At 34.4% G+C, this 15,245-nt stretch overlaps 2 protein-coding genes across 2 annotated transcripts; both read right to left on the reverse strand.

The window, feature by feature from the left end:
- Positions 1–5,227: 5,227 nt before the first annotated feature.
- LOC106320511 (receptor-like serine/threonine-protein kinase At4g25390) lies at positions 5,228–7,329 on the reverse strand. Its single transcript, XM_013758882.1, has one exon. It carries the CDS (start codon positions 7,201–7,203, stop codon positions 5,380–5,382), a length of 1,824 nt encoding a protein of 607 aa, XP_013614336.1. The 5' UTR covers positions 7,204–7,329; the 3' UTR covers positions 5,228–5,379.
- Positions 7,330–10,493: 3,164 nt separating this feature from the next.
- Positions 10,494–12,857, reverse strand: LOC106320510 (probable protein phosphatase 2C 75). Its single transcript, XM_013758881.1, has 4 exons — positions 12,392–12,857; positions 11,941–12,282; positions 11,709–11,814; positions 10,494–11,018 (listed from the first exon to the last, which is right to left on the reverse strand). The coding sequence occupies exons 1-4, from the start codon at positions 12,812–12,814 to the stop codon at positions 10,672–10,674; spliced, it is 1,218 nt and encodes a 405-aa protein (XP_013614335.1). The 5' UTR covers positions 12,815–12,857; the 3' UTR covers positions 10,494–10,671.
- Positions 12,858–15,245: the final 2,388 nt, after the last annotated feature.

A 15,245-nucleotide genomic window follows, 5' to 3' on the forward strand; every position in this document is an offset into this window, starting at 1 on the left:
ATGAAGAATAACATAGACCCTTATTTTATTGTTGCAACATTAGTGATGACATGGCAAATCCGAATTGATGACATGGCGGATGACATGGAAAATCGGTTAGTCAGCCGCCAAACGAATATATAACTCAGCCTAAATAAATCAGCTCTCATGCACAATGTAAGTCAGCCGAAACGTGGATATCATTTCAGTAATTAATCTTTCGCTAATAAATCAGCTGTAATTAGGATGAAAATCTTAAGTCAGTCATATCGTCAAATAAATCAGCCGTCGAACAAATGATATTCTAGTAATTAATCTTTCGCTAATAAATCAGCTGTAATTAGGATGAAAATCTTAAGTCAGTCATATCGTCAAATAAATCAGCCGTCGAACAAATGATATTCTAGTAATTAATCTTTCGCTAATAAGTCAGCCGTAAATAAGCTGAGTTTACTATTAATCCATCCAATGACGGCTGATTAAATATAACTCAGCCGTAACAACATCTCTTAAGTCGGCCGTAAATTTAATAACTCAGCCAGTCGATGTTCATTAACTCAGCTGTGGGAACATAACTCAACCGTGTCTTAACTACAACTCAGCCAAATTTTACAGAAATCAAACCGCTGATGTATAAGTCAGCCGTAACTTGTGTACGTAAGTCAGCAGTTATCACATAAATCAGCCAGATTTCTGTAAATCAGCCGTAACTAACGGCTGATTTATGTTCTTAAGTCAGCCATTTTCTCTTAAGTCAGCGGCGTTGTTTAATTCAGCCGCAACGTAGCAATAACTCAGCCGCAACGACGTATATAGCTCTTTACGGCTGACTTAATGAAAACACAGAACCGAATTCCTACGTGGCGCCGGTTTTTTATTACGTACGTGACATTAAAAAGTAATGGCATTTTTGTAAATATTTTTCTCTCATAACGTAAAAAAATGGTACGCTTGGTATTTAAAAAATGCCAGTAATAAAAAAAAATATGTATAGTTCTAGTCAATTGTTCTAAAATATTGTATATTTGGGTAAACTTTCCAAAAAAAAATTACTATGTAAGCTTTTGATTAGCTATCGTTCGTCGCATACTTTAGCATTGTTTTAAAATAAGGCTACATCACTATTATTGCTTTGTTGAAGCGCTAAATAAAGTCTTTGATAGTCATATTCATATATAGAATCCTGAATAAAATCAAAGTACTGCCTAACTTCATCTACATTACTAGATCACCTCACACAAAAATTCACTCCTAGTAGAGACATGAACAAAAGATAGATTTTTTTGTGTAGCTTCAGGCAGATTATGGCTTCTATAATTTCTTTGTTTGTTATCTCCAATCGCTTTAAACTGTTTAGAAAAATATTTGACATATCTTAAAGCATGGATTGGTGGTGGAAGAAATAATACAATGTTGGTGGTGGGTAAGTGGAGGATTATGTGATGCAGTGTGTATTGGGTCGGAGGTGAAGAAGTGATGATAAAATCATGCATATATACAGGAAAGGCCCCCAAACCAGAAGGTTATATAAATAGCTTGTTCCAACATTCTTCGTACCTAAATCCCTGAATCCCTAAATCTTAATAAAAAAATATGGAAAGACCTTCTCGTGGAAGCCTCACTGCCGCTATAATAGTAATCCACATCTTCTCACGAACTCTTTAACCTCTTTTTCTCTTTTAATTGTTTCTTCACTATAAAAAAAAAAGTATTGAGTAGTAGAATTTCTGATTAGATCTTTTTTTTTTGTAAATTAGAGGTGGGATTTGAACCGTATAGAAGAAGTCCTTAGAGCATATCCACTATAAAACTCTATTTTTCATCCAAAATAGAGTAAAAGTGAATAGAGTAAAAATGTTTCAATTCTATTCTTTTTTTTCACTTTATAATGGAGTGATGAACAAACAAAAAATAGATTATTCTATAACTCTATTATAGAGTGAGATATGAAGTTGGGTTGGAACATTTCTTACTTCATATTCACTTTTATTTTATTTTAGAAGAAAAAATAGAGCAAGATAGAAATGCTCTTCGAATTATAGCTGAGGTTTGTATCTGTGGGATGATGCGTTCTTGTCACGTTATTAATTTTAAATTATTGCAGGATCTATACTAGGGTTAAAGTGTCAGGATATGACATTGGCCTTCCACATGATGATGTAGCGAGGGCGTTGAGAACATATTTCTCTTCATGTGGAGAGATCAAGACCAGCCCAATACTATTAAAGGCCTAGGGCAAAAAAATAATAATTTATTCTTAAAAATTTATATGTAATGTTTAAAGTATTTTTAAAATTTAATAAGTAATATTTTGTATATTTTGTAATGAAAAAAAAAATCTAATATGAAGGCTTTTTATCAACAGATGTGGATTAAAGAGTAAAAAATACTTTAAAGCTTTAGTTTTTATCCTGAACTAAAGCTTGGATGTCTTTGTTGAGCTTTGTCCTTCTGATCCCGATCCTAGATTCTATCCTGAACTGTGAGTTGATTTTTTTTTTTTAATGATGTCGTGTGTTGAAATTATCTCTATTTTTATGATGTGATGTGTTGATATTATCTCCTGGAATCAAATAGCTGCAGTGGCTTTAAAGTTCAAGTTAATGGATATGACGCTACCCTCAATAACGCTCTTATCGAGAGCAGGTTGAGAGAATGTTTATCTTCATGTGGAGAGATCACGCGTGTTGCTGTTGGCGTATGGTATGTGCTTTCTTCCTCCCAACTCTCTCATTATTCTAAATCCTAACTAAATAATTGTCTTTGTTGATTTTTTTTTATATAGCTCTGCTTCCGTGTTTATCTTGGGAGAAGACGTAGAAGAGAAGGCGAAGGCCGCGTTGAACCTATGTAGACACCGATTTAAAATGGTACCTAAAATTATGGAAGACCCTTGTCGCCATTACCGTATTTTTTATGCCTAAGTACGTAACTTTGTCTTGATTATTTGTTCACTTTTTTTATATACGAGTAAAAACTTCTCATGAATGCGTCCTATTCATTTTAGATACTAAGATGACTGCCGATTGAAACCTCACCAAGAAGCTCTTGTTTGGTGTTACAAAGCTCTCGATGAACCTCTTTGGTGTTTTTAACTTGTGATACATACAACAACCAAACCGTTTTTTTTCTTTTGTTTTTCGACTGGATTTTAGAAACGATCTCAATAATCATTATCTGCCTTCTGTATTACTATTACCCACGAATGATAATTAAGTTATAAACAGTTCCTCACTTTTACAGTCTAATTATGTAAGAATGTAGTCCCTCTTGATACAAATGTTTGATGCTTTAACTATTTCACACATATTAATTTATTTTTCACTTTTTGATTTTACCAATAAAAGTTTATGTACTATTCATATTTTTATATTTTATTTGATGTTTTAGTTTTTAAAACAGGTGTATCAAACATCAATCTTTCAAATCCCCTTCTTATTATATGAGGAAAACTTTTATAAATAAACATTTGTCTCATGTGTGATTCACAACTTTGTCATTTTCTAGATGTCAACGCCATATTCCACCTCACAACCTTTTTTAAATAAACCTCTTTGGCCTAGATTAATTACATGTCATGTCATTGCCAAAAACATATAGTATATGTTTCATTTTATGCATCTTGATTCTAAGCATTTTTCTAAGCATTTATTCTAATCATCTTGCTAAAAATATATAGTCTCATTTCATGAACGTGTTCACTAAATTTAGAATATTGAAACTTTTGATACATCCATGTCACAATACTATTGTATAAAATGTAAACTCTATGGATAATATAATTTCTATGTCATGTTAAGTTATATCGATACTTTTTAACATCCATATCAACTCGAGATAATATTATGTCATTGGCCATCTTATTATATATTTTTTCAAATTTATGTTATATAATATACTATGCTGAATAAACCATAAACAAGTAGAATGTTGTGCGATTTGTCTCTGTGCTGTTGTATATTAGTTAGTTATTATTAATAATATATTATTAGTAATATGTTAGCATAATAGTTGTGTATACTCGATCACATCCACAGTATAATCGTATTATTATTCTAATTATAAATACTTAGATACAATATGAAGATATTACTGGAAAACAAAATATATAATCCATGATAAATTTGAATGAATAGGTAAAAAATGTTGTCATTGGATCTTGATTAAGCTATATTTTCTTAATGGAGTAAATCCCGGTGTCAAATATTGAATGCTCCAATTCAAAAGATTAATGAAATTTGAGTCAATCAAATATTTTCGGAATTATTAACTTTCGTGTTTGTGGTGTCCAAGCTAATGTCAAAAAGATTCATCTTATTAATTGTTCTTTCCATGTATTATTTTTCTATGTCAGTGGGTGAATTAAAAGTAGATAGATATGCAAATTTCTTAATTACAGCCATCGATTTATTACAGCGATTTACTGTTTTATACATATATGGCCCCTATATTTGAATCGAGCTTGTTTTGAGGAAATTATATATGTATAATGTACCACTAATTTAGGGATAATAATTAGTAAATGTTTGCTTTAAACATGCCTAACTCATGTCTATTACATACGGTATCACGCAAATGTTTCAGCATTTTTTTATTAGCTCAAAACTGTAATTTATTTTTTTAGATATATCAAATTAGGAAAAAAAATTATATTGGAGCGTTAAGCTCAAATTTCATCTACTATCAATCGTATATTTGATACAATGATGGTATAAAACAATGGAAGAATTGTGGTGTGTTTAAGAAAAATAACTTTTCTTTTAATATATGCATATGTATTATATAATTTTAACAAATATATAATATATAGTTTCAAATAATCACCTCATCGCGAGTTATTACCTAGTACAATAGTAAAATCTAAAACATCAAGCATTCGTATATCATAAAACATCAAGTACAATAGTAAAATCTAAAACATCAAGCATTCGTATATGATGTAGGCGTCTAGGCGATCATGCCTTACCCAAATCAGTAGTTTTCGAAGTAGAAAGAAATTTAAGGAGTTTAAAGATTTTGAATTACAGCCTTATGGGCCCACACTTCAACCTTATTGACAAAACATCTCTTTGCTTTGCATTTTAGACACTATGAATGTCACTGGAGTAAAACTGTATCAATCATCAACTGTATTAGGATTACAAATCACGTAATTCAAGTAAACGTATGAATGTAATTACATTAATTAGAATAAGATATTTGACAATGTGCAATTTAGACAAGACTTGGATTTGAGGAACAGCAGAGCTAAGAGAGAGGATAAATCAAGTGTCTTAACACTAAACAATAGTACTAACAAAGACATCGCCAACATGTAACTACAAAAACAACATATAAAACACATGTTCGAAGTCAATAAATAATACCAGTAAAGTTCTCTACCTTCAAAAAGAAAACGCTCTATCGACGCTGCTTTCTTCGTGTCTTGAACGGGAACTGAGACTGCGGTGACGGTGATAACTCTCTAGGCAACTCCGGTGGGCTCATCGCTCCCGTAAGCATCCCTAAAACATCTTTCATCGAAGGTCGCGAGACCGGTGATCTCTGCAGACACTGAAGTGCCACCTTAATGCACAAAACCGCTTGTTCTTGATCCAAACACTGCAGCTTCTCATCTACCAGCTCGCCGAGTCTCCCTCCTCTGGCTAGTTTCCGCGCCCACGACATGAGATTTGCACGCTGTATGATCTCAGACGCCGGTCCCGACACGTCCAGCGGACGCCGTCCCGAGACCAGGACCAACAGCAAAACTCCATAGCTATACACATCACATTTTTCAGAAACATCGTCTATGTTATTAGCACCACAACACTCCGGAGCAACGTAACACATGGTCCCTCTCATGCTCGGCGTGCTACTGACTCCGCAACTCTTGGCTGAATCGCGGCTGTTTTTTCGCCGCGCTCTCCATTGCTCACCGCTAAGCCCATCTAACCACCAATCTATGCTACTACTTGTGATACTGTTACTGCTACTCACATCATCACTCTGAAACTCAGATTCCAAAGTATTCTTCTTCTTCTTCTTCCGATACTCATCTTTCCACCATTCTCTAACCATCCTCCGATTCTTCTTCTTCTTCGTCTTCTTATCCTCCTCGTCTAAGGAAAGCCACCATTCAAGCCTCTTGCTACTCTTCTTCTTCTCCATCTTGGCGCTTGACAAAGAAGCTGCTTCAGAGGTTTCAGCAATCCACTCCTTCTTCACCTCTGAGCCAATCCACTGCGTCACATAGTCCTCCACCTTCCCTCCTCCACCACCACCACCACCTTCTTGCTTCCACCACCAATCTCTATTCTCCATCTCTTTCCCATTCCTTTTCACCTCCATCTCTGGAGAAACAGAGACACTCGTCGCCGTAGTCTCCGGGGACTCATTAACCTTACAAACACTCACCGGACTCTGATCAGCGAACTCAAAGTTAGACTCAGTAGTGTTAGTCATCACACTCTCTACATCATTACTCTCATCATTCACCGTAACCGTCACTTGCTCCGACCTCACCCTCGCTAAACCAAAATCAGCGATCTTAGCATTGAATCCACGATCCAGCAGCACGTTGCTCGGCTTCAAATCGCCGTGAATCACCGGCGGATTCAATCCGTGGAGATGCTCGATCCCTCTCGCGACATCGACGGCGACTCGAAACCGTCGCTTCCACTCCGTTAGCTCCGGGGCCTTGCGGTGGAGAAGCGCGTCCTGGAGGTTACCGTTCTCCATCATCTCGTAGACGAGAGCCAAACGGCGCCGTTTTCGATCGCGCGAGAATCCGACGACGGAGACCACGCGGGGTGAATCGAGCTTGCCGGCGAAGAGGAGCTCGTTCTGGAACTCCCTCTCGCCTTGGAGAGATCCCGAGTCCATCACCTTGACGGCGACGACGCTCCCGCCGATGGAGGATCGAGGTAAGTCGCCGCGGAACACGGAGCCGAATCCGCCTTGACCTAGCTTGTTCTCCGGCGAGAAGGAAGCGGTGGCTCTGCGGAGGGTCGAGTAGGAGAATTCTTGAAGCGGAGGTTTCTGAGGCGGCGTGGAGGAAGAGACTACCGCGGCGGAGGAGCGGCGTTTGCGGTTGGATTTGCAGAAACAGAGGGAGAGAGTGAAGAAGAGAGAGAGACCCACGGCGGCGGATATAAGCGGCGGGGAGATGCGAGTGGTCGTCTCGTGGTGAGTGGACGGCGGTAGGTTCGCCGGTGACGGCGAGGGGAGTGCTCGCGACGGCATAGATGTTTGATTGGTCGAAGCGGAACCATAAACCGGAAGATATTTATTTATGAATTTGTTTTCATTTTATTTTACACTGTGAAGATGAGCTGTTACGAAATGTTTGTGGTCACACAGTAGTTAATGACTTTTCTTACATTGAATGATTTTTTTGTTGTATCACGCAACGACTATTATTAATGTTTGACAGTTGACACTCTGTGACTTTTTACTTAAATTGTTTTTTATTAATTAGGTTACGTATTATTACGTACATGTGTTAATGTCATTTGGTGTTTATAATACTAAACTTAGAACGTATGAATTAACAGTACAATTTCACATGGGTCACTGAGGTTGGATAGGGGCCACAAGGGTCAATAGTCATCAAGATTATCATTTGGAAATTTTGGATTTTATTTAATTAAATAAAGGAATTCAACAATGAAAAGTGAAAACGGCATTAAACTCTGCTGATGATTTATTAAATGAACCGTAATGTTTATTTTTGCAATGCACTATGGGCTCGGCGACCTCGATTGATAATTTTTGACTTACCATTATTCTTTGATGACTTGACTAACTTGTGTATTTTATTGCAAGCAGATCTTTTGAGACTTAGATCAACATTTACAGTGTTTCTAGAAAGAGCTTGATATCTCATTGTTTTTACTTTTTACTATTGGTTTAAGCTGTATAGTGTGCAGAAACGAACTTGAGAATATTTGGGTTGTAAAGAGAAACTGCTATTATTACTTCGTGACTTTTTTAGATCCATTTGCTTACATATTTATTTTTCAAAAGGACATAGAATTACAAGTTACAACAACGAAAAGCGAAAAAGAAGAAGCTAAAGAACATTTGCAACTATATCATTAGCTTCTCTAACTATTACCATTTATGTGGAAGATAACTCATAGATAAACAACACCGTTCTTCTGGATATAAATATTGGATCACCAAACATGAAGTGTTTGGTTGATAATAAAAACATTAAAATGTATATGTTTACACCAAATGAAAAGAATAATTCGTCTGTTAAAAAGATAATATGAAAGACGATTAAGCGAGCCTTTCTTGGGGGAAAAATACTAAAAAGAAATTAGTATGTTTTTGTTGCATGTTTGTTTAGATGAAGAATGTAATGAGTGCACATAAATATATGAGTTTAGAGATGATTTTGATTCTCTATACTTTGTTAAAAGATTTTAATGTGAATTGATGAAATTTTAGAGTTTGTTTAGTAAACTTTAGTGTTATTATCTACCATAAAACGTGTTTACAATGTTACTATGGATGTTCTGAGGATATGTATAAATCCTATTAAATTTTTAATGTGACTTGACGAGAAACTTACTTCAGGATTATTAATTTATGAATGGAAATCTTTGAGTCTTGGGTCTTTGTTAAACACCTACATAATTAATTTTTGAATGTTTATGGTTTTTTTAACGAAAATTATGGTCTATTGTTTGAGATTAGTTAAAATAGACATAAATAAGCCACAATGTATATATGCCAATATACTCCTTACATTAAAATTATTATAAGTCTTAATTCTTTATGTATAATATTAAAATAATTATTTTCAATAGCAAGGTTTTTTTGCTTCTATCAGTTTTTTGATCAAACTTTATAATTTTCTTAAGAACAAATTCAAGATTGTTAAGACTTATATTTGAAATAACTATCCATAAGAGTTACATACTGTGAAAAAAATCGGAACATCTAACAAACTAAAACTGAGGGTGTATTTATGAATATCTACCAACAATCACCAAATAGGATGTACAGTACGTAAAATCTTTACATCAAAACCAGTTACAAATAATGTTTAGATTTTGATCTTAGATAACCTCCTTCAAATCCCACCTAAATGTGATTAAGTTCAACTATATCTCATTAGGTAGCTAATTAGACGACCAAAATGATAATTTATAATTTTCTTGATAATACATTTGCTATAGTTGTTAGAGCATGATTAATGAGGTTCTTAGATGAGATTTTTAGCGGAATATAAAAACCCGTCTCTTAACTTTTAACTAAAAAAACTAAGAACCAGCTATTAAATAAGATTTTTAAGAGCCGATTTTTAACTTTCTAAGAACTCCACCTTAAGAACTACCAACTAATCATCCTCTCAAGAACTACCAACTAATCATGCTCTTAATTACAGAGTAACTTTTGACATTTAGGTAAGGCATTTGCTCAAATTCGAAGCGCAGTTACAATAATAAAGATAGAAAAATAACTTGGAATTTTAAGTTGGGAGGGAAAAGCAGTAGATGTTGATTTACTCCTTTTGTTAAGTACATAATTAAAGAAATTAATTACAAAAGAAAAACAAGATTCTTGATTCTTACTCTTTTTGTGGTCCAATACTCTTGAAACAAAATATGACGTAGAGTAAAGCCCCAAGGCCCACAAACACAATCATGATTCAAAGAAAAGTGCGACACGAACACTGAGACGATTCTTGGTTCAGATAATGACCCAAAAAGAAAAGAACAAAAGGAAATGAGAATATTTCTTATGAACATTCTCTCCACTCCGGCTTTTTAACTTTAAAGAGACAATTCTTGATTCCAGAGCTTTGTTTTTGATTAGGATTCGAACATGGTATTCGTCAGGCTTGCTCAAATTGTTTTATCTGCTTTCTTTAATCTAGTCTGCATAGTGACGCAGCAACGGTATTACCATAAACTAAATTACACGCTGTAAAAAAAAAAAAACAAAAAAATTACACGATGTAGTCTAACTTTAGTACTTCAATGTTTATTTAACCATTGGGAAAATAATAGCTTAATTCAAGCATCTTTAACAGTACATTGACGCCTACGTCTAGACCGGCGTCGGAGGCGTCGGAACTTAAACGCCAACCCAATACGCTATGTTGATAGTTCCTCCGTTTCTAAAAATATGATTTTTTTGAGTTATTTTTTATTTCAAAATAATAGATTTTCTAGAATTTTTAGTTATTTTTAGTAGTTAATATTGATAAGTTGTATACTTTTAAAAAATATTAGTTGAAAATATTTGAATTAATTAAATACTATTGGTTGATAATTATTGAAAAATGTATAGTAAAATAAACAATAAATTTAATTGTAAGTATTTATTATATTCTATAAAAAAAATCGGGGAATGGGAAGTATTTTATTAATTTGGTAAAGACATGCCAACCAATTAACTAATAACTTTAAGATGGTTGCACAAACCCACATCAATTAGAGATCAGATTTTCTTCCTTTTTTGTGTGCACAGAGCAGATTTTCAAAGTGAACTATTTGTATTTTATTAGTAAAACGACAATAGAACCTTATATATAGTCCATGCCCGAAGTCCAAACCATTCTTCTCGCTTCTTCACATTCACCGTTGTTACTGTTTCGTAAGCCCAATTCATAACAAAACAAGAGACGAGCGCAAACCCTTGAACTAATTAAGGCGCATCGCTATATCACCATTTCTTATTCCTTGGCATCAAGTACTATGGAGGGCTATTCTTTAGATCAATGACAATCACACTTATATTGTCATTGCTTTGTCTACCCAAAGCCAACCGCGTAAGTAACGTTGCAGCTAACACACTCCTTGAAGGATTATGTCCTGATGATCCTTGTCCTTCATTGTCATCTTCCGTAGCCGTTTCGTTCAAATCAAGTCCCGAGGGAGCATCTTCACGGAGACAAAATCTAGCTATGTCGCAAGCTAGCTGACTTGAGAGCACGTCCCAGAGGCCATCGCTCGCTAATATTAAGCATTCATCACCAGGTTCCCTTCTCATGGAGGTTACTTCTGGTTCCCATGCTACCATTGGTTTTAGATACGTATCCCCTGCTCACATGGGGGTGTAACACATCGTTAGAAACATTTTTGCTACTTTAGTCTATAGAATGTGATTTTTATTCTTAAGAAAATCGACCAATACCAAAACGGCGACGCAAAAATTCGAAAAAAACTTAACCTGGTTGAAAATGGTAACAAAGACCAAGAACAAGATAAAACCGAAACGAAAAAAACTCTTGTATCAAAAATATACTTCCTCCTCCTCTGTTTTGATTTTAAACAAGATGTTTTATTTGAAAGCGCATGAATTATTATTTATTAAAATGTAATAAAATTACTAATAAAAGGTTGATACTGGAGAAAATAAATTGGCCAAAGCAAGGAATAACTCTTTTCTTCATAAAAGTCACAAGCTCGGAACCAACATTGAGGAGGTTGTGGAGTTTCAGTTTTGTAACCTAGACTTTTTATATAATGATCCAGTCATATCATTTCTTTATAGTTAATGCTACCATGCAAAATGGAAGAAGTAAATTTTAAATATGAACTAACTTCTTTACACTAAAAATAGAAAACATCATATATAATGAGAGAAACCGATGGCGGTTTTTAAAAGTTTATACGAAACAGAAAAAGTATTTTATTTAAAAAAAAAACTAGTAGTACATCAGAGCGATACGTTACTATTTTCAGAAGAACCCAAACATATTTTGCTTTCATTTTAAATCATCTTTTTACCTATCGCCCTCGACGTGGCTAAGATTCCTTCAACTCTAGCTCCATCCACTACTAAAACTCGACCACCAGCTGCTTCAATTCTCGCACGCTCGTCTGGTCTATCCGGCTGCATAAAAATCCAACTTCATAACTTCACACAAAGACTCCAACGTTCTCAGAAGAGATAAAACAGAGTACTAGTACTACTCAAGCGTAGACCAAATAAAACATTAATTCGAATAAATAAAACCACCTTATGATCATTACTTAGAGGAATAGCCATTCCATTCCGACACAACACCGCACGTGAGTCACCAGTATTGGCTACAACAACATTCCCATTCGTCAAAACCGCAGCAACCGCAGTAGAACCCGAAATCGCAGCTTCCCTTGGGTCGCAGTGGCAAAGAGACGCAGTGGTCCTACACATGCACGTCCCCATAGCCAGCTCATCCATCCTCTCGAAACTCCTCCTCATCACTCCTCGCCATTTCTCCTCCACGACGTCGTTTCCTCCCCCTTCGAGCTTGCAACCTGGTTGCTCCAGCTCTTCCTTTACTAACGTGTGCATCGTCGTGCTGCACAATGTTGACACCTGTTAAATTACCAAAACGCTTCTGGTTAATAAATATTAAATATTTGTTCTTCCAAGCGGTTAGCATCGGAAATTTAAAACTTGAAAATTGTTTTTTTATTGCCTTTACCTGAGAACCGCCATGACCATCGTAAACAGCGAAGAAATGAACCGGTTTTTGCTGGTTAATCTCCGGTTTACATAAACTCGGTTTAACAGTAACCGTATCTTCCATCTTACGTGATCTCCCCATCACCGAAACTACTCCGTACATAGGTTCATCGTCGGTCTCTTCTCCCCTCCACACTAGAGTTTCTTGTTTCTTGTGAGAGGAAGTCGGAGACGGAAAGACACATCCGACATCCGCCGGAAGACCGCCCATCTCCGCCTGCGCCGCCGTCGTCGTCCGTGCATGTTTTCTCAGTGGAACAAAGCCTGAGTAGATAGCCGCTTGCCTCCGCATCTCGATTCTCCGCCGACGGCGCTCACGGCATTTAGTTGGCGAAACGTCGTCTCTTCGTCCGGTTGAAACTGTTCTGTAGATTTCGGTCATCGAAGAAGTGCGATCCAGGTTACGTCGATGATCTCAAGATCGTCTCAGTGGACTTGTGAGGAACGCTTTATATAGGGGGGGGACGAGGGAGAGAGGGACACTCAGCTTTGACAGTGAAAGCTTACGAGGAAGAGGAGATACGTGTCAGCTTGTAGATGCATTCGCGTGTTAGATTCTAGGCTCAGGCGTTAATTTTGTTGTCCGCGTGGATACGCCTTCGGTTTTCCTAAACCCATCCTGTTTTGTAATTCCCCGGTTTGAACAATACTCTCAAAGTATTTTTCTTCATGAAATTTCAATATAAAAGTTAAAGAAAATTTTGAAAATTCTATTTTATAATAAGGATTATGAATGTTTATCGTTTTAATCAAATACTAGAGCTTGATCCGCGCACCTGCGCATTTTTGTTTATCAAAAAAAGTATTTATCCTATATAAATTTGTAATATACATTTTTAAAATTTATATATATTAAATAATTATTTAATATATTTCTAAACACAATCATTTTATAATTTATAATGAATAATTTTAATTTATTTTTTATCCGTCAACTGTACAACCATATTTTTAAAATTTAACCCGTGTATTCGAGCAAATGTATTTTTTATGGATCAAAATTTTGATGTAAAATAAAATGGTTATCTATTTTTATATTTGATTTTTACGATTAAATAATTCAATATATTATTTACAATTTTTTGGTTTATATTATGTATTTTTATAACACTTTTATGTTTTTTAGACATAGTTAATATACCAAAATAAAAAATAACCACCCCGTAATAATAAAATCTTGTTACATTTTTGACATTGATTAAGTATAATTTATTTTTTAGCTAGATTATAGAAAATATTTTTTTTAATAAGTAACCATAATTTGTTATACTTTATTTTAGGAAAATGCATTAATTAAACTATAAAAGACAAGAATACTAAAAGGTAGGTAAATTTATTACTTAAGTGGCATATGATTGTAAATAATTTAAAAAAATTAAGGATTAATTTATCTATTTTAATAATATAGATATAAAAATAGTTCACCAACAAAAAATAAACTAATATTTCAAACATATGTTATTTATCATAATTCATGGTTGCAGTGACATTACTGTAAATGATATGTTAGATGACAATAAGGCCATTTTAAATAATTTAATAACTTTGACGAAACATTGAATATGAGCTTTTTATAAATATTTTCTTAACTTTTCTTTATTACATTTTTTAAACTGGACCAATAGAATTTTTCATCGAAAAATTAGAAATAATGAAACGCTCAGATTTTTTGGATTTTTTTTTGTTATATATGAATTAGTTTTAATTAATTATGAGCTTTTTATTATAATTTTACTAAATGTTTAGTTCTTTAACAATTTAAATGAACTTTTATAATTAGTAAAACAACACTAAAAATGGTGTGTCCATGGATCTAGGACAACCGCCCCTGCACCAGAGTCGAGAGCCGAGACGGAAGACAATAAATGTCTTGTATACTTTGAGCGACTTCAATCCAAAAAAAAAAAGAGAATTTAAGTACTCCCATGTTTTTCATATATATAGATAAAGTTATATATCCACTGAATCATTTGATGGATACAAAATTACTTTTAGATATCATAAGATTATCCAAGTAGAGTAAATTTTGTAACGAGGTGATCGTCGAAAAAGAGATCTGGTTAGTTTCGGGAGAGGAAAAAAGTTCTAACGAGGCATCACCCTTCTCGTAACTAACCATAATCACTGTAAAGACAGATAAAACTTGCTATATTTTTTTGAATTTATATGTATATACATACATAGAATCGGTTACTAATCTGCGACAAGGACAAGTCTAGATATATTAGAAATTTTCGCAATTCTAATATATACTATGTTTTAGTTTCCTTTTCAAATTGAAGTGTAAATATTTTTAACGCCCAATTTGAAAAGAATACAACTAAACTGAAATGAGTGCATTAATTTTTGTTAAAATGTTTATGAGCTGTAGTTAAAATTCAATCGATAATATAATCACAAACAAAGTAACAGTTGAATTTTATATTTTTTGTTTTTTTTGCAGCAAACGGCTATCCTATTATTTAGACTTGAGGTGGTCTGTAACTAGACCGGAATAGAACAACCAATAAAGCAAAGGAGTCTATGAAAAGAACGAACATTCCTAACTAGCGCATCTGAATATGTTTTATAGGTTCATGAAAAACAGGATTTACAAGTAATCTGAAAATCCCAAAGCAAACAAAAATATACATTTGATCTCACGCATAGCAACTACAATAGCTCGGTACTTTGTTTCCGTGGATGAGATATTGTTTGTTGTTGTTTTGGTCTTTACTAGAGATAAAAGAACCTACCAAAAGACCTACGTGCCATAGGACTTGCAGTCCAGTCAAAATCACGAATACATTGTAAGCTGCAAATCCAACCATAGC

Source organism: Brassica oleracea, unplaced genomic scaffold (genome assembly GCF_000695525.1).
Source record: "Brassica oleracea var. oleracea cultivar TO1000 unplaced genomic scaffold, BOL UnpScaffold00946, whole genome shotgun sequence".
Taxonomy (NCBI): domain Eukaryota; kingdom Viridiplantae; phylum Streptophyta; class Magnoliopsida; order Brassicales; family Brassicaceae; genus Brassica; species Brassica oleracea.

Coding starts and splice junctions, on each gene's coding strand:
- LOC106320511 (XM_013758882.1), bottom strand. CDS start 7,203: ATGCCGTCGCGAGCACTCCCCTCGCCGTCACCGGCGAACCTACCGCCG.
- LOC106320510 (XM_013758881.1), bottom strand. CDS start 12,814: ATGACCGAAATCTACAGAACAGTTTCAACCGGACGAAGAGACGACGTT. Junction 11,815..11,940: donor CTCTAAGTAATGATCATAAG/GTGGTTTTATTT, acceptor ATTTTTATGCAG/CCGGATAGACCAGACGAGCG. Junction 11,019..11,708: donor AGCCACGTCGAGGGCGATAG/GTAAAAAGATGA, acceptor CCATGTGAGCAG/GGGATACGTATCTAAAACCA.